Source organism: Eleginops maclovinus, chromosome 19, assembly GCF_036324505.1.
Source record: "Eleginops maclovinus isolate JMC-PN-2008 ecotype Puerto Natales chromosome 19, JC_Emac_rtc_rv5, whole genome shotgun sequence".
In the NCBI taxonomy this organism is placed as follows: domain Eukaryota; kingdom Metazoa; phylum Chordata; class Actinopteri; order Perciformes; family Eleginopidae; genus Eleginops; species Eleginops maclovinus.
The window spans coordinates 4,115,194-4,141,352 of NC_086367.1; the positions used below are offsets into that span (position 1 = coordinate 4,115,194).

A 26,159-nucleotide genomic window follows, 5' to 3' on the forward strand; every position below is an offset into this window, starting at 1 on the left:
TGACAGTGACTGTTTGACATGTGCGAATCAGAGTGAGGTGCAGAAAAGCCAACAATACTCCACCCTAAGTCGGTAAGTATGGCGAAGGGTTCATCATCCTTTCCTGTTATGACCCGTCTCGGTACAAGACTCCTTGGACAATTGTAGCCTATCAGTAGCCCCACCTCGCAACTAAGGAGGGGCGGTATTTGGTCTGCTATTGCCATGAGATGTAGCCATCTTTTTGCCGTTTCGTGTGTTGGTATGTGTTGTTTGTTCACAGGTATGCAGTCTTTGGTGTATGCGGGAGGCAGTTTGATGTGCACAGTGGAATTGAATCCTCTCACTCGCAGACCAGATGTGCGTTCACTTTTAAAGACCATATTTTCACCCATCATGGTAGTGAGTTTCAGTTTAACTGGGCAAGTAGTCAGCTGCAGCTCTGTACACACATCTTGCTCGATGAATGTTGTGTCACTTTGTGTATCCAGCAAGGCGTACACAAGTTTTTCTCTGGATGGATTCTTTTCGTTAGACACCCACACCGGCACTATCATGGAGGTGTTTTCTGACTGACCTTGGCTGGTGACGTTGAGGGACAGAGCAGGTGTTGGGTTCGTTGTACTGCGTTGTGCTGAATCTTTGTCTTGACCTTTTCCGTAGTTGTCATCATGAAGACATGTGGGATGTCGTCTTTTGCATGAGTCACATGTGTGGCGGTGCCTGCACTCCTTTGCGCTGTGACCAGGTTTTAGACATCCATAACACAGTCTGTTGTCTTTGATGTACGCTCTTCTATATTCCAGTTTTCTTTTCATGAAGTCTGGACATTTGCAAAGCTGGTGACTGACATTCTGACATAGCATGCAGGGGGGCTTGACCTTTTCGTTTGTTGATGTATGCTTATTATTTTCCACCACTGTATGTGTGTTGAAGGCACTGGCTTTGTTTCTTTTGCCTTCCCTTGTGCTCCACTTGTCTTGACAGGATTCTGCTGGATGGAGAGCGAGGAAAGAGGTGACTGGATTGCAGGCAGTTTCGGCCTCCACTGACATGAACTTGGCAAAGTCCTTGAAGCTAGGGAAATCCTTTCCCTCCGTGAGACGTGCTGTCACTTGCCGGTTCCATCGTGAGGCTATCCACTCTGGCAGTTTCCGCATCAACTTCTGATTTTCCTCACAGTCGTTTAAGATGTTTAAGCCTTTTACATGGGGCATGGCCTGCAGACAAGCATTTAAGAAATCTGAGAAATCTCTCAGTCCTTCAGCATCTTTAGACTGTATTTTTGACCAGTTGGATAACTTTTCCCTAAAGGCCTTTTGAATGATAAACGGCTGGCCGTACCTCTGATTGAGCTTGTTCCATGCGTCACTGTAAGCTTCACTGTCGCTACGATAGAAAGTCCCTTTTATGCATTTGTTGAGCTGAGCCACCTACATATCTCTTGAGGTAGTGCAGCTTATCGGTAGTGGGGATGTTCTTTCTATCTATAAGTGATGTGAATGAAGCCTTCCACTCAACAAAGTCAATTGGATTGCCATTAAACACTGTGGGCTCTGGCATTGGAAGTCTGTTAATAGCAATGCTGTCCTGAACGGCTTGGGCTAGGCAGGATACATCGATGGCAGGAGATGGAGTGACAGCCGTGTAAGGGTGCGTTATGGCAGGGGGAATAGAGTTGTGTGGCATAGGATCATGACATGACTGAAAAGACTGGGCATCAGACTCCTCTTTCACTACTCTGTTGTATGCTTCAAGTCTGGCGTGGGCAGCTTTCAAGTCTTTTTCAGCTCGTAATTGTTCTAATTCGGCCTTGTGCTTTTCTAATTCCCTTCTGTGTTCTTCTTCTAAAACACGAATTTTTTCCTTCTGTTTCTTTTCTTCCATTAGCACCTTATATTCAGCCTCCTTAGCAGCTAACTCCGCCGCTGCTTCTGCTCGCTTGGCTGCAACACTTGAGTGCGTGGAACGATGACTGCCAGTCAGTATTGAAGCAGTGGAGCCATAAATGGACCGCGCATAGTCATGCTTAAGCAGCTCATGCAAACGCTGCCCTTCATATTCTGCATCATATTCTCCATTTACTTCAGTCAGTCTTTCGTTCAAGATTTTGACAATGTCAATCGTCACCGCTGCACAAGCATCAACTTTACACCTTAGCTCAGTATCGGGCGTGCCGTGCTTTCTCAATTCTTCATACACATTCATGATATCCATTTTCCTTATTTCCAAGTTGTCTATAAGGGATGTTAGGCATTTTTCAGCTAGCTCAGATTTGAGTTCATTGCGTGTTTGACGAGCTTGGGCTTTCCACTGTTCATACAAGCTAACAAGTTTCTTTGCTCGTTTGCACTGTTCATCTTCACGGTATGCTAGCATCTTTTCAGTGGGAACTCGCGCTCTGTCAGAACGTCTGGCTAAATCTGTATCAACATCTTCATTGCTTAACAGTTCGTCGAGAATTTTCTGCTTGATTTGCAATGAATCTTTTAGTTCGTTACTAACAGCACCTTGTTCTGCTTCCCTTTCTATGATTTCCTTGTATTCCTGAATTACCTTTTGAAGAATATCAATCTGCTCCTCTTTATCCTTGCCGTGCAGAGTAGCATCGTTTCCCTCCATTTTTGTTATCCTTTGTTCGTCTTCTTGCTGCCTTTACCGCCAAACCGTCTTCAATTCACCGCTGCACGTATCCCTTTCATCCATAAAAGTGTTCCTTTCCGTCCGTAGAAGTTGTCCTTTTCGTCCGTTGAAGTCGTCGATGCAGCAGGTTTACTGAAGAGGTGAAGCTTTTGCAGGGGAGGATAAAGTTCTTACTTTTTCCGTGGAGGATAAGTTCTTACTATAACGGATCCCCGTATATAACTGGTTTGAGTCTTTACTGCTGGTTCAAATGTACTGTTTTATTTTCTCTTGTTCAATACTACATTCCTTATACTTTCAAACTATCACCACCTTAAGAACTGTTTGGCCTCATACGGGTCCATTAAAACTATAAAATCCTTCTATTTTACACACGTACATCCGTTCGTGACCAGATCATACACTGTACTAAAAAGTTACACGCTAACAAAGTGAAGTATGATTAACATTTTACCTTTACCGTTGTCAAAATAAAAGTCTATAGGAAAATGAATGGCATAAGGCCTGTATAAAATTCTTAAACTAATTCCGTGTTCACAATTATGCAAATAAGTACAAATTAAACTAAAAATGAATTATACCTTCATGGGGTTATTTACAGTGTGTGTGTGTGTGTGTGTGTGTGTGTGTGTGTGTGTGTGTGTGTGAGTTTATGAAACTGAGAGGAACTTTTTCACTTACTTGTTTCTGGACCCCAAACAAGCTGCGCGTTGTCCAGTCGCGGGCCTCCAGCCAGAGTGCCCCTTCACTCGCCAGGCGTTATTGTTCCTCAGAAACTCTCCGCGCAGCAGGAGGATGTTGACTGTTTCTTGATTCTCATACCGGCCCCTCACACACACAAACACACACCATTCATGTGGGAAAGAATGGGTCCAGTCTGGATTAGGCTATTCCCCAGAGTAACACTAGAGCAGGCATCCTATATCTCCATCCTTGTCGTCCAAACAGCGCCGTGGCATAGTGGAGGGCTGGAAAACCCCGAGCTGCTGTTGAGTCTTCGCTGTGACCCACTCTTTTATTATAACGACTCAATAAATGCTTACAGATCCTCAACTTGGCCCAAGAAGAGATTCAGGAAAAGTTTTGCTACAAAAACCCAATATGTACACATCACAGTGAAGGAATGCGGGCTGCTAAAGCTGTCAGCTCTTTTATGTCACTTTTAAAAACTCACTATTTTAGAGTTGCTTTTATGTGATTTTTAAACTATGTATATTTGATTCATTATTTTCTATGTGGTTTACTCTGTTTTCTTTGTTTGGATGCTGTTGGATACAGTGTTGAGTGTTACAGTACACGATCGCAAAGCAACAGAAGGTCACCTTCTGTGGGTCTGCTGCTTGAACCCCGAGAAGTTGAGAGACTTGTGGCGGAGTGTTGAAGATATGCAGCCTCTGTCCTCTGTGGAATCACCGGCTTTTAGAAAGCTTGTCAGCCAAATCCCCGTTAACACACCAATGATAAGGTGAGCTAACGTTGAATAGAGACTCGTTATATACAGCAGGTCACAGGGCAGTGCAGAGGCTCCACTAACATGTTATTAATGACACACAGAGACATCATGGTACCAGTATCACATATTATTCAGCACACTTAAACGGAGCATTTAATTTAATTTCTAGCTCTTTTCCTAATTTTCAGCATGTACTGCCAGATAGATAGACATACGCTGTCGTGGCTTTTGTGATTCTGACGGTGATTGATTGGATTAGCCATGAGCCTTCACAGCTGCTATTAGAAGTTGTTAGGAGCCTTAAGGGCCGACACAGCTGTTATGCTATCCCACATGGCCCTTCACTTTATAATCAGCTGCAATAAACTACATTTTAGGCCATATTTTGCAGTTATTTTGGTGAGAGTAACTCAAAAGTAGTGTATTGCATTACAATTCAGAGATAGTAATTATGTAATTTAACTAAAAACTTAAAAAAGGCAGTAAAAAAGTAATATGTACTCTATTACATTCTGGAAGTAACTTGCCCAACACTGGTTGTTCAATTCACCTGCTCTCTGTGTATTTCGATGTGAAAGAACTTTGTTACTACGCTTTAGAAGGTGCTATATAAATAAAGTTTAGTTTTATTATTATGAGGAGGTGTAGATGCAAAGGAAAAGCTACGTATTGTCCCACTGTGTGTGCTCTGCTGTGTGCATGCATGTGACTAATAAAGAGGGTTTCATCCTCCGATTCTATCTATCTATCTATCACTGTGTCCACTTTCTCATCAGAAGTCAAGCAGTGGCAGCTGGGAAACAGACAGCTGAGACTCCTTAGTCGTGCTCTTGTACACACACACACACACACACACACACACACACACACACACACACACACACACACACACACACAAACACGCACAGGGGGATTGAAAAATGAGAGCCAGGCTTTAAGCGCTAAGGAATCACATGACAAACACATAAAAACATCATTTCTCATGCGCCCTGGAAAGAAAACGATTAGTGATGTGGGAGGAGGAAGTGGAGAGAGGGGAGAGGTGGTAGGAGAGAGAAGGAGCAGTTCAGTGAGTTTATAGCAAGTCATTTTTTTCCCTATTGTTTCTGGGAGGCTAACAGATGCTATCACAGGCCCTCACCTTGCTGAGCCACTTACTGTATGTCCGACCTGACCAGCCCTTGAAACTCACAGGAAGACTAATAAAAAGGGTCATAAAAAAAGTCTGGATTTCAGGTTTTTCCCTCCACATCCCCTTACACAGTCTTCCTTTACCTCTAACATCTGGAAAATCCTCACCTGGCAGCACAGGGTGAAAGAAGATAGATACTGTCTGACTTTTCATTTCCCTCCCTTTCTCTGCTTTTCTGTTCCAGTGCTTCTGGATTCCTGCTGCATCTTTTTCCACTTTCTCCTCTTCACTGTGTGTGTCCTAAGTCATCTTCGCCTCAGACGTTTTTGTTGGGTGGTTTTGTTGGCAAAGATGTAAAAGTTGTATTACTTCTTGTGTCTCACCTTCAATTATTTTCCTCCAAAGATCTTTCTATTTTAGGAACGTCATCAAGGACGTCTCTCTGTTTCCCCTCTTCTCCCAGAACCCTTTTTTAAATGATGCAGGTTGTTGAATTTAATTGGAAAATAATAGTAACTAAACACACCCATACATCCTGAATGGGAAAAATCAACACCTTTTATGCAGTAGAAAAAACATTTAAAAAACGCTAAGTGCTGTAGTATATGATACTATGACTTAGATTATGAAATGCCTTTGTACATTTCAGTCAGACAACTCACGTGTTTCTTGATATGTTTATTAAAAGCAGCATAAAGTGTGAGTTTGGTGTCTAGGCTCGGCCTCATCACTCCTCAGATTTACATAGAACATTGGGTGATGATTAGAAAACCAACCCCCCAAACCTACAGGTGGAAGCTGGGGTGGAAGCTGGGGGGGTTGGGGGGCAGGCAAGCAGCAGCAAGCTATAAGAAGCAGTGACATGTAATTATCATTAGCACTCAACATTCAGACTGTCCGGTTTACGTTTAGATTTAGTTAAATATTCCACTCATTCCACTCTTATGTATCTAATATCCTGCTTTATATTGTGTTTACTTCAATAGTGTTTACTTGTCAAAAGGCGTATAGATTATTTATCTTCATAGTCAACTGTACACATATATATTTTTTTTTGTTGTTGTTGTTGTTGTTCCTGTCTAATGTTGGTTTATTTGTGTTTCTATTTTGAGATGTTTCTATTTTAGAATTGTTTATTTCTACTTTTCAATTTCTAATAATGTGCCTTGTTTTGTTTTATGCTGCTGCAACAACAAAAAAAAGTCCCATTGGGATTAATAAAGTACTTCTTATCTGATCTTATTTTATAAGAGGCAGATCTGGCAGCTTAAAAAGAGCGGCAGGTTTAGGAGAATGTGATTGGTTGGTTGTAAGAGGGACGAGGCGCGTCACGTGTAAATGTATCATTGGTGCTAAAGTTGACTGACTGAACTCATATGTCGAAAAAATTAGGAAAAAATTCATAGTGTAGTATTTACAAAAATATGAGTTATTAGGAAATAATGACTCATAAAAAGTGATGGTGAAGTATCAGTGAAAAAGGTCATTGTATAGCATGTTGAAGGAAATGAAAAGTAGTTGTATAGTAAGTCATAACATAGATTAAACAAAGTTGTTTAGTATGTCGAAAAATATCGGAAAAAAATGCATTGTACAGTAGGTGAAAAAAAGGTTGTTGTAAAGTCGGTAGAAAATATCCGAAATAACGGCAAAGTGTAGTATGTCTTTAGTTTAATAAAAACAACATAGTATACAATACTATGTATAGTATAGTATTTCAAAACTGTGTTAGTGTGTCGAGAAACTAGAAAAAGTCATAGTATAGTATGTCAACCTTATGGCATAATATGTCGAAAATATTTTTAAAAGCCTAGTATAATATTTTGAAATACATTATAGTTTTTGGTTGTCGAAAATGTGAATAAAATCTACAGTAAAAACTTAGATTATAGTATTTTATAGTATATATGAGAGAATTGTAGGCTAGTATGTTGAAAATGTGATTTAAAAAAGTCATATAAACACATTGTGTTGAAAAATATGAATGAGAATATAGTATACTGAGGATATTTAAACAAATAAATAGTATAGTATGTCGAAAGATATGGTTGAAAGAGTCCTTGTATTGTAATTTGAACAATGCGTGAAAAATTCAAAGCATAGTATAAATAAATAGCCTAAAAAGACCTTAGGCTACGGGGATCCTCTCTGTGACAACATACGAATGTTTAGATAGTATAGATATCGTAAAAAGTATGATTATTCAATCCAACATCTCTCTTCCCCTTTGAAGGCTCCTCAGTAAAACCATTATTACTCATAATTACTCGTCTCCCTCCTTCCAGCCAATCGGCCTCTCTCTCTCTCTCTGTTTTTGTTTGATTTGGCCAATGAGGTTCCGTTAAAGCGATCCTCCCCAGTAAAGCCAGTCATGGTTGACCACTCTGACTCCCTGACAGCAGCAAAGCACAGCGGAGCAGCCACATCTGGCAAATGCTCCTCACATCTGGTTTGTGTATCAGCTTCTCGCACGGCCACAGAGTCTGATGGCGTACCACAGAGACGAGATGAGCAGCGGAGAGGAGCTGGGACGTTCAGAGGTCAGGGAGAAGAGACAGGAAATGTCCCTCACTGACAGTGACAGCAGTTTGTTTTGTTGGAGGAACTTTCTATTGCTCTTTGAATTATTTGATTTGCAGTGACTAGAACAAAGAGGTACAAGGTAAAAGCTTCTTCAAGGATTTAATCTCCCAAGAAAACATAAGGGTGGCTACATTTGTTGGCCTTGGGTCTTTTATCTTAAATGTGTTTTTCTTTTTCATGAACTACATAATGTATCAGCTTGGTTATCAATTCAAAAAATGCAGAAGTGTGCCTGTTGTCCATAATTTCTAACCCCTTTAAAACAAAAGAAAAATCTGCAGAACAATGTAAATATCACATACATTTGTATATATATATTATAATAACAATAATAAAAGGTTAAAAATATGAAAAATATAAAATAAATTAAAATACTTTTTATATATAGTAATATGTTAAAAACATATCAGTTCAAAATGAATGATTATGAACAAAAATCAACTAAATAAATATATATTTTTACCTACACACATACATCATTCTAACATACATCATCGTAATGGAGTTTAACAGAAACTAAATGCACATAAGAAGGTAGAGGTACATTTAACTCCAAATCCATATTCTTATTAAGTTAAAACTAGATGCAGTTATGAAGAGTACATGTAACTATAAGTTATATTAACTTTCCAAGTTTTACATTAATGCATATCTGGTGGCATCTATGTGTCCTTCCTTATACTCCAGATTGTAGGCTTTTCACATATTTTTCACGTTATAGCTGTGCTGCTATTCCACTTTAATGAAGATATACTTTATACTGCACATATTTTTCCACAGTAATTTACTATATTATTTACTTTTTTGTATATTTATATTCTTACAAAAAAGAAGATATTTTATGTTTCGTTTTAACCATAGTTTTGTATGATTTGCTTTCATTTTACACCTTAGTTTCTCTTGCTGTGTTTATGGATGCACTCTTAAACACCAAAGACAATGCATGTAAACTTGATTTGGTTATGAAGTATAATTGAGAGCAGACCTGTGTCAAAACAATAACTGGGACATTTAAAACTCAAATATTAAGTTAAATGAATGAATTGGTATAGAGATAAAAAAGCTTCATGCTAAGAGACAAAAAGCAGAAGTTAACTTAAGGAGTTTGGTCCTCCTCTGTCGGCTTGTGACCCTTTTTCAATAGTTATGTGTTGTAATGTCGTCCTCTTGTGTCTGACTTGTGTTCTGCACTTAAAGAAGACACGTCTGTGTAATAATGTAATGGACATATTGTATATGGTAGTACAATGTGCAGATTTTACGTTTACTTCTTCAACTTGGATAAACAATTATATTATGTTTTAAAAAATATTTCATTGGACATTTTATAGTATTTATATTTGTATAAATGTTTTTGTTTTTGTTTTATTTATATTTTATTTGATTTATGTCTTTACCTTGTGTTTTTATAAATATTTATATTTATATTTTATGTTTTATTTAAAATGTTGCTTTAACTTCTTATGTTTGTATAAATATTTGAATTCTATTTTATTCAGCAGTTTACTTTATCTTCTTAGGTTTATATACATATTTCTATTTTATTTTATCTTTTTATTACACATTCAGTATACCAATTCACCCCAGGAAAAATGAAGTATTCTGATATGGATATCTGTTTTTAATGGAATAAAGTGGCACTTGCTTTATATAATGTCATGTAATTATTTATAAAACAATGCAGCTTTTGAACAGTTGCCATACAAAAAAGGTGTTTCTGATAACACAAGTGAAATCCTCACATTTTGTGCATTCAAATGAATTGAAAGCCCCATGAGCTTACTGCCACATAAATATTAACTCTGTATCATCAATCACAGTGAAAATAAAAATGGGAAATCAGATTTATTTCATATATCTTTTTATTCCCAATATTCATTGTTCATTATAAAATGTTGACACTTGTTTTTTTAAGAATTGGCAACATAATAAGACTGTTGTGAAATTTAAAGCCACACAGACAAACATGCAATATCGCCACACTCTGAACCTACTGACCTCAGTCACACACTGCTGTACCCTGCATTTACCAGAGGCATTTGAATGCACCATGCCTCCTTCTTAAGGCTTAAGCAACGAAATGATAAGATGTGTTCCCCTGGTAGAGCTCCTTTCTCCTTCCAGTGAAAACACATATTTAATTTGGTGTTGCAGCAAAATGTATTTGGACCTGGATTATACAGCAATATAAATGATTCTTCCAGTTGATTGACATTCAAGTTTTTCTCATATTTAACGCAAGCAAATTTCAAGATTGAGCAGAAAATAACACTTTGGTTTGATAACAAATTCAAAGAGGTTTGTTTGTACATGACAAATTAGTAGTGGTTTTAGAAGAATAATGGCTTAAATAAATTAAAATCAATGGTACCGTCAAATAAGAAGCCAGAAACCAGGAAAACAAAACCTTAATTTCTACTAAAAAGTAGTTAATTCGATTCCAATATCAGAAACGGTTCTCTCATGAGCTTCAGAGAGGACAGCAGAGAGGGAGCTCTGGAAATGGAGGTCATGAGGAAGCAAGGACACTTAAGGGAGGAGGATTGTTGATCAGAAAATAAAACAGGCCTTTTGAATGTGATTACAAATCTTCACTTTTTAGGGACTGCATCAAGGTTTGCAGGATAATTATTAACAAGAAAATGAAAATGGGTTGGGGGCTGCAAAGAAAGAAAGGTCATCATGCAGGGCCAGATTTGCATTCATGGCTAAGCTATGTTACTTTTGTATTTCCAGCAAAGAAAGCCTACATACCGTGCGTTGTGTTCACAATTTTAGTTTTAAGACTTTAAAGTTCAATTCTTAGAAAATATCCAAGCACTTTGTACATAGCTGGCTAGTCGTATCAAGTGTTCCCTCATGAGGATTATCAATGATGTACAGCACCATTCCAAAACATTCACTGTGGATATTAAAGTTCAGAAAGGCGGGAAGGAGAGAGGAAACGAGGAAAGCTACATAAAGCACATCGGGAAAACACAGATATGGGCCATACAGTGGTCCGATACATTTTGAATATATTTTCCAAACCAGGTTTGATCTTTTAAGACTGTTATTATTTTAGAATTTTAAGTGCGGATTAAGTTAACAGCTGAGATAAGAATCAACCAATTGTATCGGGTAATGCCAAATATTTTAGCACACTATTACCCGACCATAGAGAAAGATCTCTGATAATTGATTTTCTCATATATGATTATCGCTGCAGCTCTTGGATGTTCCTGATACAAGATACAAAATACAAAGGTGATAGAGTGGTGCAGTGATGACGTGTTTTTGTAGGCCGGCCCGGAAGTTAGCATTGTAGATGGCTGACTCGACAAAAAGCAACGGAATTTTCAATTGGATTTAAGATCTGTTGATTATACATTTTGTTCAGCAGGATAATCTCCACATATTAACACCACTTCATAATTTGTTTTTAACCATGACCGGGAGATGTAAATAGCTAATGTTAGGCTTCAAAAATGAATTATTGTCACCACCGCGTGCGCCATGATGACGTTCAGTAGTCTCATTTGGCCTCAGGTTAGCAACCGTTATTTTTTAGACAAATAGAAGCTACAGAAAATCCCCAGTGGAGTATTTACTGATGTACTTTCTGTCATAGAACTTCAGCTTCTATCAACCTTATTTCAGGCACGATAAAAAAAAAACCCGCAAGGGCTAAAATGTTAACCAATTTCCCGGGTTAAAGGACTCATTCCTGCACCACCCTTCAGTGTCGCAGCGTTTAATAAGATTTAAGATTAAATCGTTTTAAAAAACATATTCAAATATAATGTTGCCCAAATCTGGAGGAGCATGCTCAGACTTAAAGGAGGAAGCTATTATTTTCTTAGCTGTGTGTGTGTGTGTGTGTGTGTGTGTGTGTGTGTGTGTGTGTGTGTGTGTGTGGGGGGGGGCCTCTTAGGCGGTTTTCTTGCAGACGTGGATGAAGTAGCAGGGGGCCTGGGTCTGGCTGGGGACGTACGTCTTGAAGTCTCCGTAGACGCTGTGCTCCATCTTGCCGTGGAAGGCCTCCTTCAGTAAACCAGTGAAGCTTTCGAGGCAGTGAGGGTAGTAGGACAGACGGAATTTACTGGAAAAACAGAGCATTCACACGTCAGAATTCCTGCAACACTCTTCACTTTTATTGTGTCTAACAGGTCTGGTGACCTTAGCTGTTCAATTCAATCCAATGTGAAAATACTCAGTAATCACCAGAGAATGCCTAGAGCCCTATTTGAACAACACTAGCATATTCTGTGAAAAGCCATGAATGTGTATGTCAACATCTTGGTGATCCTTATCCTGTGTTATGCTGCCTTGTCCGTTATTGGTCAAATAGAAATCCCACCACTAATGACCTGTCATATCTCCAAAAATAGAGGATAACATTTACTTTGTGCAAATTTGCATGCAAAGATGCAGATGTTCTCAGTGATTTGAGGTTTTATCTTTTTTTCCATGGTTGTTTTCTTGGCCTTTTCACGTTATAATATTTGGAAAGCGTGTCGAAATTTTAATGTAATGTTGCGGGCGCAAATGCACAATCCTTACCCCAGCTCTATTTGGTTTGGTTATTTAATTCATTAGATTCTTCAGAAAATGTATTATATTGGGATAATGAAAAATGTAAATAATATATACTACAAGATTATATGAACAACATACTAGGGCTGGTCAATGCATCAATATTATGGTGGTTTCGTGATATGACACTAGATATCATGTTGCATTTGGGATTTGTGTTATCCTAATATGGCACAAGTGTTGTCTTTTCCCGTTCTTGAAGGCTGCATTATAGTAAAATGATTTAGTTATATTTCAGTCTTCACTCACTATAGGAGCCATAAGCCTAATTTGATATATATATATATATACACAGCTGCGGAAAAAATTAAGAGACCACTTCAGCATTATCATTTTCTCTTGTTTTATTATTTATAGGTATGTTTTTGAGTTAAATTAATTTTTATTTTATTGTATTCTATAAAGTACTGACCATTTTTCTGTGTGTTGGAATTCAACAGACACTGGACTGGCTGCCATAGATACATTTGGAGTGGTCTCTTCATTATTATTTTTTTTTAAATACAATGTTCAAATATATATTTGAACATTGTATTTCCTTATTATTATTATTATTATTATTATTATTATTATTATTATTATTATTATTATTAATAATAACAATAATAACAATAATAATAATAATAACAATAATAATAATAATAATAATAACAATAATAATAATAATAATAATAATAATAACAATAATAATAATAACAATAATAATAATAATAATAACAATAATAATAATAACAATAATAATAATAATAATAATAATAATAATAATACTAATAATACATTTGTTTAAAGCAGCAGTAAAACATATTTTTTGGACCTCTAAAAACATGTTCTTTTGTCCTGCCACCACTTTGTTTTAGTCAAAAATGACATGAATATTATGTTTTGTTGGAGTCAAGCGTATTGCTTGAATGTTGGATAAGATGGAACTACAATTGTCAAAAACTACGCTCTGGAGAAGCCGAGCTATGGAGGAAGGGTTGCAGTGACAGCTTTTCACACACGGCACATTTAGTGGAACATCAACAACGTGATCAACATTAATAATACCGATTTTTTCAAAAATCTCATAGTTTACAGATCTTATGAAGCGACAATAGTTAAATATAAAATATAGTTCCTATATCCATATTGAGTTATTTGGTTAAAATATCATCATATTTGATTGAATACATTTCACCCAGCCCTGCCGTACACCAGAGGCTTTTGTCCCATATTGTCCCACCCCCAGCAGTGGGTGGGGTTACTGTAGATACAGTGTTCTGACGTACCTGACTTCAGGTGTATTTTGGAGTGCGGCCTTGGGCACTTGATGGTGTAGTCCAGAGTGATCATATGGGGCTTATTGTCGACCCACAGCACAGAGGTAGAGATGTCCTGAGTTAGATCACTCTGCAACACAAACACACACAATTATGAGACACGTTGCTGAGTACAAGGCACCAAGAATGATCTTTGTCTTCAGCAGGGACTGAACAAACCAGGCAGTGGCTCTATGGAGAGTCTTAGAGCAGACTGGGATTACAGAGGGATCAGAAGTGGATCTTTATGGAGCACATGAATGTTGACTTGGTTTTTCTACTTAGGCCTTCCAGCTGGTTCTTTCATTCTTTGTTTGGATTAAGGAATATGGAACTTGTTTTGTGGGTAATAGAAAAAATAAGGCTATTTTCCGTTGGTTCCTGTTGTTTATGATTGCGTATTATATCTTTTAGCTTTTGAAATAAAAAGTTATAATAAATTCCACGATTGGTAATTCAACCTTAGATAAATGAACACAAACATGTGCTGCTTATGCAAATAAATGCCATTTCAAACCACATCTGAAAGCACATTTTTTCATCATCCCAAATAGATTTTATTCTCAGTACCCCTGACATGATCAGTTTTTCTCCCCTTTGCCAAAAAAAAGTCTTAAACCTAACAGTTTCTTCCACATTTCCTTCTGTTTCTCTGGGGCCACTTTCGATGAAAATCTGACAATATCCGGCAGGCTCTGGGTAGAGATTTAGGCCTTAAACTCAGCTGCTGCTAGGGCTCGATGCAAATAAAACATTCCTAAACAATACGAGTCTTTTCAACTCCTCTGTAAGAAGCAATAAAGAGTCAAATAGATTGAAAACAGGTTTGGTTCCTTTGTTAAACCTTAGTCTCTTAGACCAAGATGAACCTACATTTTCTTGGGGAATCACTTCAAAAACGACCTGACAGTCTATTTCTAATATTAGCAAATTAAACTAGAACAGCATGTGTTTGGAGAAAACTGTTTGGTTAGTAGAGGCATCAGAACAACATCATAGACACAAAAAAGAATAATGGCCAACAGCACTATTTAAACTTAAACGTGTAAATGTCCAGTCCTTTATGTAATATGCAGTAAACTGAAAGTAACAAACGCCCTTAGACTTTTCTTCAGTTTCAGTTCCTCTGTGTTTTCCAGCTAACTCAAACTGTTGGCCTGAGGAAGATGTAGACACACAGACAAATCTCTGAAACACATTTAGTGAGGCAGGTTGTGTGTCTTCCCAGCAACATGAGCAACCTCAGTTTGATGAAGAAAGTGACCAAGACAGATGTAAAGACACTTAAGGCCTTAGTGATCACACTGAATGGAACCATTTATATGAAGAAGAAGTTTCATGCTAAGAAGAAGGTGACAGACAAGAACAGGAAGTACATGAATGAATATGAAGAGCGCATAAACCGCATACCAACTGTGATTTTCAACACACAATAATAGGGGTGTGCCTAACATAACAGACATGTTTCTATAGCAACCGTTTGATACACTATCTTTTTTTCTTACGAAGACCATAGTAGACATTATTTCCTCTCTGGGTATGTCACAGGCATGCACACAATAGCAATGAGGACTCAAAAGTCTTGATGAAAGAAGGTCGGGGGAAAAGCAGAATCAGAATGTAGGTTTTGTGATAATTGTTTCATTTGAGAATTCAATTAAAAATAAGTACACAACACAAAGATCAAAAGCAAAACAGTGTGCTGACAAGTACTGACAACCACCAAAATCCGATACATTGGATAACAGAGGTTAAACATGTAAAGCTGCACAGCCTAGCAAAACTGTGTTTCTGGGAGGCCAAACTCATGACACTCATGCCCAATATTTCAGAGAAAACCTGATTTTATTCCCTCTCAGGATATGACTTTAAGACGGCTCAGTACGGGTCTGTGAATATTCCCCCTCCTGGATCTAGAAATGATCTGCAGGCAGCCTGAGAGCGCCGCCTTGAAACGTAATGAAGGATCAACAGGCTGCACCCATAGGTATAAAGTTGGTAGCTGGATGGGGTGGGGGCTGTGTTGGGTTAGTGGTCTTGGTGTCAATTTCAGAACTGAACACCCCTCCTGAATGGGTGATGAAATGAATCGTCTTTATGCAAATTTGCATCTCTCTAATAAACCTTTCCTAACTACATACAGCCTTTAAATGCCTATAATTTTTAACAATGTATAATTGTCATAAATCAGTGTTTATTATAGTTAACCTATTTTAACACCAATCTTTAAACTGAAAGCAAGATTAGTTTTCAGGGCATTGTGTTTGTGTGATAACGTGTCAGTATATTGTAAATTATTTCAGTGTAGTGTCGAGTCCCCTTTTAGAGCTTCTGATGTGCTTATTAGTTTGTCCCATTTCACATATCTCCATTATGTCCTGTGATTGCACTTATAATTGAATTGAAATTGAGTACCTTATAGTAGATATTTTTGCCTTGTGGCGCCCGGCCGGTCTCCAGGATGTAGTCGTAGTTACGGTGGTCAATGATGAGGATCCCACCTGGTCTCACCATACTGGCAATGTTCGAAAGGGCCAACTTTTGGTCACTCTGGTCCCCTGAGAGCAATAAACATTGGATGATCATTGGAATTCAACTGAAGGCTAGACTGTTCTTGGTAGGAGATGGTCTTTTAGTTAATTTTGTAATCCAGAGACATTTTAAAATCAATGTGAAAGTTCTTTGGAAAAAAGGATCATTGAAGTAACATCTCCATCCCTTTAACTTTAACGTACCCTTAAAGTCTGGTAAATGGGCGAATGAGTTGCCGAGGCAGATGACAGCATCAAAGCCAGGGCCTGGTTTGGGAAGATCCTCTGCTAATGTCAACCAGTTGGCCTCTTCAATCACTGAGGGAAACAACGTCCAAAAAGTCAAACATAAAGAACAAAAACATGAAGACCTCACCCGATAAAATAAAAATAAGGCTCAAATGAAAACTGGCGTACCCCACTGGTCAAAAGCCTGTTCTTTTCTTCTCTCCCATCGGGACTTCAGTGCGTACTTGAGCATTTTGTCGCTGGCATCCACGCTGGTCATACTAAAGCCCTCCTCCACCAACATGATGGAGTCAACGCTACAAAACACAACAAATTTGCTCTGTAAATATACAAGTTCTGTACTGAACTAAAACATAGCATCACACTCTTGGCTGATGACACCCTATTGTAGTACAGAAAATGTTTTCTTCATTGACTTCATCCTGTGTCAGGAGTGAACTGTTGTAAGATGTGTGTGTGGTGACTATTGCCACTCAATCTCACCGAGGGATTGGCCAACTGGACAAACTAACTGGACGTGTGTAATCTCTATTAACGATAAAGTTTTAGCTTTATCAATACCATTTATTTCCAAATAAAAACAGTGTGTACAGCTACGCGCCCAATTAGTTTTCTCCAGTTAGCCAATCCCTCTGTGATAAATAGTCACCACATTTAAGTCAAAAAACTGTTGCTCTTCCCAGTTCCAATCACCGCACCCGTGCCAGGGAGATCAATTATATATGTTGTTGCCCCATTACGCTATCTAGTGTTCAAAATAACAAAAAACATAGAACAATTCTAATGGGTGCAACAGTGAGATTTGATGTGCTCCTAGAATACAAATTATCTAGTTTGTTTTCCTCAAAAAGGCAATGCAGTTTGTAGATGAACGTCTTCATATGCATTAATAATTTACAGGCATGAAGAAATAAATAATATTTGACAGCCAGTAGCTTTTTATGCACCGGGCAGAACCACATGAACACATGCCAAACACAGTCTGGCTTTGGGCTGTTGGATTTAGTTTGCATTCTCCTTGCACTGAAGTCTCTTTGGGGATTACAAATCTTCCCCCCCCCCTAATAAAACTTGGGAGTTAATGTTGAACGATATGCAAGAGCCAAGGAAAAATTCAAACAACAGAATCCAAATTAATGCGTATTGGAAGTTAAAAAGTTACACAGGAGCAGATTCATTGCACAATGACCTAAACAACTGCAACCATTAACTTAGTAACAAGATAATATACAACAGCACAAACATACACACATAAAAATACAACAACCTGTATGCAGGGGGACTACGCAAACCAACTGTAAATAAATATATAAATGTAGATAAAATTAAACCTACGGGAAAAACAAATCCCCAAAAATCCTCTATGGCTCAAATCAAGGTAGATATGCAATTTATAATTAATCTGCAGCTTCTTCTTCTGTGCTTTCATAGGTTGTTGCTAAATATAACGGCAGAACTGGAGAGCACATTTAAACAGCCAAAAATAGTGAGGCCAGTTGTACTCTCATTCCACTGTGAGCATGTTTATGTCGCCTCACATGGTGGTGAGGCGAGTGGAACTACTATACAACTTGTCAGGGCCTGTGGGTCATCATGCTGGGTCCCTGCAGATTTATGTAAAATATGAATAAAGAAGTATTAGGATAAAACATGTCTGTCTAGTGTAAAATCCTGGTTTACATGCCATTTAAATGTTGCATCTCTTGAACAACTTCTCTCAGACAAATTGAGGTTAAGGTATGTTGTCCTGCTGTCTGTGTTCAGCCAATGACCTTGCTGTGGTTCCAGGGCCCAGATACACTATCAGCAGAGGTAACAGACTGCACAGAACCAGTCAAAACTCCTTGCAACAACATAGAACCAGTTCAAAGGCCACTGAACCCTACATCTGCTATCTCACACCCCAGGTTAGAATGTGTTTTGAATGAGGGTTACTGGTGCAGTAGAAGGCAGAAAATATTTACAAATATGTTCACAACTAAACTTTGTTTAAGCCATACAATCCATTTTAGTCGTAATGTTAAAATTATTTCAGCCAATATGTGTCAGCTCATGGTCTCAGCTCCGGACTGCTGGCACAGTGGCTGTTGCAACTCTGCACTTTCATTCATTACTCTCTGGCCTAATCCGGTTATTGTCCAGAGTTAAAAGAGTCAGCGGGTCGAAATTCCAGAGAAGCTGGACGATTTGGTTTATATGAAATAATAGTAATCTTGATCAAGCCCCTCAATATCACTATTGTGAAACATTGTAGGGTTGGGGGCTGCATAAAATGTTTCCACAATGAGATTTTTGATAAATAAGCATCAGCATTCTGAATATCATGACTAAGAAGGTAAAGAGAGATCATAAAAGTATAAAATTACACAATTTCACTATAATTTAGCCATCAAAACAATTATACAATATGCAAAATCCAATTTGATATGTACTCTAATATCATGATCATTGATAAAATATTGATATTTTGCCCAGCCCTAATATATGCTTTGCATAAAGAGCCTCTTATGTTACTTTTGTATGTTTTTATATCTGTCTATTCAGATAAACTTATTTTTTAATTGTAGAACAAAATTGGCATTTATAATACTATCTATCTATCTATCTATCTATCTATCTATCTATCTATCTATCTAGATATATATATAGATATATATACAGAATGATTATATTTTACATTAGGAATGATCTATCCTGAAATAAACTATTTTACATACTGTAGGATTATATGTTCTTATATGTGTCTATGTCACTCTCAAGAACCAGAACGTTTAAAGCCTTTGAAATATAGAAACACCGTACACATGGCCAGAATAACCATTTTACTAAATTAGACTGTGCTGCTTGATCACTCGGTCACACCATTCACAAACATGGAAGGTTATTGTAGCAGCAGAATTTTTATCAGCACTTTGTAATGACTGCCATATGACTAATACTTAGAACTCATACTTACACAACTGGGTGCAGTCTACAATTCGGACAACAAGAATTAAAACATGTTTTAATGTCGTTGACTTGATGTATAGAATTAAAGCCGAATTAGAGGTTGGGTTGAGCAACAGTGGAAACTGTGAGAACGTTTTGAATAGGGTGTTACGTTTGCCAATTTAAAAGAATAAGCTTAACAACTGTACACATTTTTAGAGGAGTTTGTCGGGACGTTCAGTGCTACACCAGTGACCAATGTAAAGCGTATACCCCTCATTACCCAGTTCCGCAGGCTACATCCAGCACTTTCTTCACCCCTTGCTCTCTTAGCAAAGCGACCACCCAGCTTTTGTATTCCTGCGTCCTACTCTGCGTGTCTCCGATGTACAGCTCCCAGACTTTCGCTGCTTTACCGTCGGCATACTGGTCAGGAAGACCCTCCGCGGCCACACCGAGAGAACGGGTTCTGAACACGCTGTCCACCGACATGCTGCTGCTTTCTCCGGTGTTTCCGCTTAGCTAACTGGGCTAACGAATGAGGTATTCAGCAACCTGACTGCTTTAAATGCTCTAGGAAACCGTGCTTCTTCTATAACAGGTTCTCTCTCCACATGCTAGCACAGCTCCCGGTTGTTATTATTTATATATAACAAGGGAGGGGCAAACTTTAACCCAATGGTACTATGCTGTGAACTTACGCCTACTTTCTGATAGGGTGAAGGAAGGGGAGACAGTAACCATATTTCCCTGTTTACGTTAGCACACCTTCCGAAATATCCTCCCAGGATCATTACACACTTTGCTACATTATAAGTAACTTTCAATGGCGAAAATGGAACACTATAGATAATAGACTTTACGGTTAGGGTTATTTTGTAAAGCTAGCCAGACTGCTAAATAATGTAGCACGTTTAATTAGCTGAGAAAAGGGGTTGCCTGTGAGGCTGAGCTCAGGGCACACAGAGCACACATTTCATCACTCATTATTTCATCATGCAGCTTGGACACATGACACATTGTAGACGTGTTACCAACTGAACAAAATGTAGGCTTTATTTGTATGCTTATGCTACAAAAAATAAGTATTAACTTTATTAACCAGTACTTAACTAAATGGATAGTATATTATTGTGCAATTAATGAAAAAAACAAACAGGTTTCATGACAATGCATAAACCTAAGTTAGGAACATGAACCAAGCCAAATAATACACTTCTGCCACACATACAAGACAACCACCTTTAGTTTGTTTTCTCTCCCAAAAAAGGGAACGCCTCCTGTTGTGATTGGCTGACTATGCTCACGAAAGGCAAGGTATTTACTGACAGTTGAGTCACAACCAGTGTGATCCAGGTTAGGTTTGTTCCACCCAGACTTATCAACACACACCAATCCTCCTACAAGAAGTCCTGTTAGTTACACACACTTGCACATTTATTCTCAAGAGCACGCAAACCAGGGCAAAAGTTGTTTGTGCACACTGAATATCGTTGTCCTACAGGTTTAACTGGGAAACTAATTCTTAGTAATGCGTGTGACTGTAGAAATCTTTTTCTTATATACATAGTTATTCTGCTCCGTGTGTTTTGAGGGCTTGTAAAACAAATACACAGGTAGTATTACATATTAATTAATAATATTACAGTGACACTAGTTTTATTACTTTGTGTCTAGATTTGGTATGAATTTTCCTTAACTTTTAATCTGACTTTTTCTCCATTGACCCATTGTTGAACTTCTGACCTTAACCCTTAACAAGCTCAGTCAGTACTTTGACCTCTTAGTCAATGTTTTGTTTTACTGTCAACTAATTTGAGGACCAAACCAATATGATAAAGATGTGTCAATGTCGTAATACTTCCTGACTGCGTTTGGAACTCGTTCAGAATGATTAATACTGAGGTCTGCTGACAGATTCCTCCTTGTGGTCCCGAGCTTGAGGTTGAAACAGCGGGGAGACATGGCCTTTGCTGTAGCAGCTCTTGACTTGGTCCCACTTTGACTGTTTTTATATACCGTTTGAAGACCCATCTTTTCTCACATGTGTTTGCAGAACCCCTATAAGACATGTTAGTCTGTGATTTTAAATTGGGGTTTTAAATAGTTTTTCATCACATATGAGAGTTTTATGTTCTATGTTTTACATTTGTATTATGCCCTATCTGTTTCTTTGCTTTTTTAAATATATATATTTAGTAGTGTACAGCACTTTGGCCAACTGTTTTAAAATATATATATATATATATATATATATCTTTAAACAAAGAGTATTCCACATTTCATTGGCTGAAATGGGCTTCCATAGCTGTCTTTCACCACTGAGCTTCATCAACCTGTTTTTAACCATATGAACATATAAAAGAGCCTTGAGCCTACTTATAGTTCTCTTTGTCTCAGGAACTACAGGGAGTGGCCACTGTGTTGGAGGTCGTTTTGAATAAGTAGTTGTCTATACGAAATACCAGAATGCAAAACTATTGAGAACAGTTTAGAGGATCTGAGAACAGTGTGTTGAGTCTGAAAGAGAAAGAAGTCTTAGTTTAAATGGTAATCTCAGTATGAGTGTTGAAAACAACATCTACCATACATCCTTTAGAAAACGTGATAACTGCAACACTATCATAAGATGTTAAGCATTAAAACTGAATTTGCATAAAAGTTGTGAAATGCTTGTGTGCAAAATAAGAAGGAAGTAGTAAAATAGTGTGAAACAGACAAACAATGAACTTTGTTACACTAAAGATTTTACACATTTACAGTGATTGATTACATGGTGAAAATATTAAAGGCATCATTTACTTCATGATGCTTTGATCTCCTCACTCCTTTATAATTGTAACAGCCTATGCTCTGTTCTGGAGCAAGGCTTTTTTACTTTCAAGACTCATCATGACTTGGTTCAGACTTTATTTAATCCCCTATGAACTATTGCATAGTTTGAGATCGTCTGGCAGAAAAAAGAAATTACGCAATATGCCTTCTACTGTGTACTCAAAGACACAGTGCAGTGAGTCAGCATTCATTATACCATGAATTACATGCAATTTAAATGTATGACCAAACATATAAATAACTTAATTACATGTATTCTGTTTATTGGTGTCTTCTCTCTGTGTGAGACTTTGTGACTAGCTTGAACAATGTTTTTTTTTTTTACAAACCAAAAGATATTGTGTTTAATAACTCAAAAGCTAATACTAATACTAATACTAGCCAATTCAGATGTCAAAATGAAAACAACTCGTTTGCGTCAAAAGTAAAAAATACATATAAGGGTACAATGGAACAAATCTCCTAACACTTTTTAAAACACTAGCCAGACTGCCATCTGCTGTTCTTTTGTAGAAATTGCTGACACTCACATACTCACATTTTTTTACTTTAAAATCAGATGCTGCTTTAAAGCACATATAAACTGTCAGACATGCAGGTATATTTCTATATTGTGTCTAGCAGCTTTTCTCTTCTCCTCTGGGTCAGCATTTGAGCCTGTGGCAGTTGAGACTGGTGTTTCTGAGAGTTCTAGAAGATGTTCTGCATTGTAGTTTTATGTTTTGTTTACTTTCATTTTTTTTGAAGAGAACATTATACTATTTTGCACGTTCAGTCTGCTCTGATCGGTTGGCTTGTTTATGATTGGTCAATTGCTTAAAAATGTCCTGCCTCTTAGCCATCACGTACAATGTTTAGGTAGCCAATAGAAAAGTGTTACATAGTAATGTCACTATGTTCCAGAAGTAACCAAAGGAGTCCAATTGAGGCATTTCAGGTGCTGGGGAGAGTGGAGGAAACACAGAGATGTTTGCCTTGCAGCAAAAACCTATATAACACACTACAGGAAATTAAAACCCCAACAACATAATAGCAACTTCAATGCAGTTGTTGTCATTTTACCCTATCAATTGGCCAGTGAGCTTTATATGCTTATGAGTTATCAAACAACATCTTTTTGCTTTACAAAGAAAACTAGACCCAGGTCTCACACAGAGACAAACCACCAAACTGGGCACACACTGATGTCTGCACGCCCAGAGGAGAAGAGAAAAGAGGCTGCAGCCCTCCTCAGTCCATAATGCAGGCCCTGATTAGTAAGTGCAAACACCTGAAGTGGAGGCTGGAGGGAGATACACACAATTCAAATATACCTGGAAATCTAACAGTTTATACAGTATGTGCTTTAAAGCAGCAGCGGACCTTAAAGTAAAAAAAAGTTGCCACATGTGACCCCCCACCCTCCTCTCAGCAATGAGTACAAAAGAACAGTAGATGGCGCTCTGGCAACAACAATAATGAAAGCAAGAGATGTTACAAATTCATTCAGATTTTAATTCCATGTCATGTAAATAAACACACACAAGTCACAAGTGACACATGAAATCACAGTTAAATGCAAACATATTTATGTTTACGCTCAGTCAGAGTTAAAAAAATAATATTACATCTCTTACATTTAAAAAATAACTTTTCCTAAGGATTTATTTTGTCATGTCATCTGTTCAACTCCATTTTACTCCTCACTTGTCTGCAATATTTCTTATCGCTTATATAGTTTCATATTTTTCCTTATGAACCCTATTTGCTAAACTTATAGAATGAGCTTCTACCTGTCAAAATGACTTCCGAGCCCTTGCAATTACAACATGCTGGTTCAATACTGCTTCAATTTATACACATGATTGTACTTTATCCAAGTAAAACTTTGAAAAGATGTTGATTTACTTAATATTTGCTTTTATATCTACTGTCCTTATTTCTGTATATGAGAACAGAGTTTCCTCCTCCGAAAACTACAGTGATTAGTTAATGCATTCACTTTAATTAATGTTTCTATTTTAAAATGCATTTTCGAAGATCAAAAACTAAAGAAGAGTTTATTGTGATAATTGACCTACTGCAGCCGTCTGAAAAATGCAATTGAGTCTATTATAGTGCTGATGGGACAATGGAGGTAATATTCTTTATTTATCTATGAATTATCTTGTATTTGACTCTCGATATTGTTCACAGGAAAGGTGCTGACTGCTGAATGGAGTTTGCCTCTGCGCTTCTGACGCTCCACAACATAAAACCTTATCACAATGATAATAACGGCCACAGCCACGATAAAAGTGATCCATATCCAGACTACACCCCCCGCCGGCGCGGCAGCACCCTGCTGTGTGTGATTATTGGCGGCTGGTTTAACAACACTTATGACAACAGGACTTGTGACAACCAAACTTTCTCTGCCTTCTGCTTTGACACATTTACCGTGATCTTTCAGTGTGAATCCTTCTCGGCAGAAACACACAAAACTCCCAAAAGTGTTTTTACAGTGTTGATCACATCCATAATTCGAACATTCATCTATGTCCTCGCAAATTTTTTCACTAAGTACATAGCCATCGGGACACAAGCACCCATCATCGGTTCCTCTGTCACATATCGCAGGGCATTTCTGTTGCCCACAGTGCAATTTGCACCGCCCGGGGTCCTTGTCGTCTTGGATATATCCTGGAAAACAAAAACATACATAACCTCCCTTTTCATCTTTGCATGTATGCTCACAAGGACCAACTGAACAGCCTTTAGAGCTTAGGATAACATTTGGATCTGACAGTTCTTCCGCCTGGCATGCGTCTTTGTACTTTGTTCGGCACAGAAACCCATCCGCCTTGTCCGAGCACAGCCTCTCTGTCCACTTTCCATCCTTTGAAAGTGACACACAGTGTGGAGAGCACACCTCAACGCGGTCTTTCCAGCTGATGAAGGATGGAAGAAAGGTCGTTTGCGTACTACCAGAAGTCCACTTATAGCCTCTCAGTGGGGCTGAAAGGTTGCTGCAGGTGGAAGCGGGTAAACGCATTCCAATCCAGAAGTCTCCATACAGTTTATCTCTGAAAATGTCAAGAGTCCTCTCATCTGCCTCTGACTGAAATGTCATTAATGACCCATTCCTGTCGAAGCATGCTTTCTCTGCTGTTTGGAAGTCCACTCTGTCTTGTTTAACAGTTATGCAGTCATTCCCTGTACAAAAAGGCCTACAGACACCAGCCTGCTTTGTGCTAAATCCTGTCTCAACAGACAATAAAAAAATCACTGAAATCAAAAAAGTCATTGTAATCACCCTCACTGGCACGAAAGCAGTCATTTGCAAGCAGGCAACGATGGTCTGCAGCAGATCATCTTATAATGTCCGCTGAGTAACGTTTACAGTTATTTAGAGTATGGGGCTTCCTACTCAGGAAGCAACTCCACTGAGAACAAAGAGGGAGTTAAAGACAGGAAGGAAGCGAGATAAAGTTGGACCACTGGCTTCTTTCCAATGTTGGTGAAGGCCAAGGATCATTAACAGCAAAAACAGGAATTAAACCCTGTTCAGAATTAACTGTTCTATTGTCTCATAGCCTAATAACATTGAGTCCATACTCAGATGTACATGTTTTCATCATTATAGTGTATTTACACCAGCATGTTTGTGCCAACTATATTCAGCTATTATAATGACAAATCAGAAATTGAGCAGGCAGTGGTAGACATATGACTCAACAAGTATGATGGTAATATAGCATATTACCCCCTCTATACTGGAACAGCCCTTTTGTACCGACAACCCCTGTTTACACTTTGGTACTTTTTGCTAAACATTTTTTGATCCATCTCAAAACTTCTGATGGGCGATGTTTTCCTACTGATTTGTTTTCTGTTATGTAACCATTCCAACCCATAGCCTGACCAAGAGAGGTTGCAAGAAGAAAAATTACATAAATACACATGATAATCCATGTAGTCAGTGTTCTCCATCA

At 38.0% G+C, this 26,159-nt stretch overlaps 2 protein-coding genes across 2 annotated transcripts; both read right to left on the bottom strand.

Annotated features, from left to right (window-relative positions):
• Positions 1-9,634: 9,634 nt before the first annotated feature.
• gnmt (glycine N-methyltransferase) lies at positions 9,635-20,050 on the bottom strand. Its single transcript, XM_063908924.1, is given in 7 exon segments — positions 9,635-11,871; positions 13,634-13,673; positions 13,676-13,754; positions 16,079-16,221; positions 16,399-16,512; positions 16,612-16,739; positions 19,655-20,050. Coding segments are annotated over 7 exon segments (885 nt in total). The 5' UTR covers positions 19,864-20,050; the 3' UTR covers positions 9,635-11,699.
• A 3,629-nt stretch (positions 20,051-23,679) lies between these two features.
• On the bottom strand, positions 23,680-26,137 carry LOC134881944 (thrombomodulin). The gene has a single exon (XM_063909553.1). The coding sequence runs from the start codon at positions 25,502-25,504 to the stop codon at positions 24,341-24,343; it is 1,164 nt and encodes a 387-aa protein (XP_063765623.1). The 5' UTR covers positions 25,505-26,137; the 3' UTR covers positions 23,680-24,340.
• Positions 26,138-26,159: the final 22 nt, after the last annotated feature.

Excerpts from the sequence above, each read along its gene's own strand:
- LOC134881944 (XM_063909553.1), bottom strand. The coding sequence starts at position 25,504 with ATGACTGCTTTCGTGCCAGTGAGGGTGATTACAATGACTTTTTTGATT.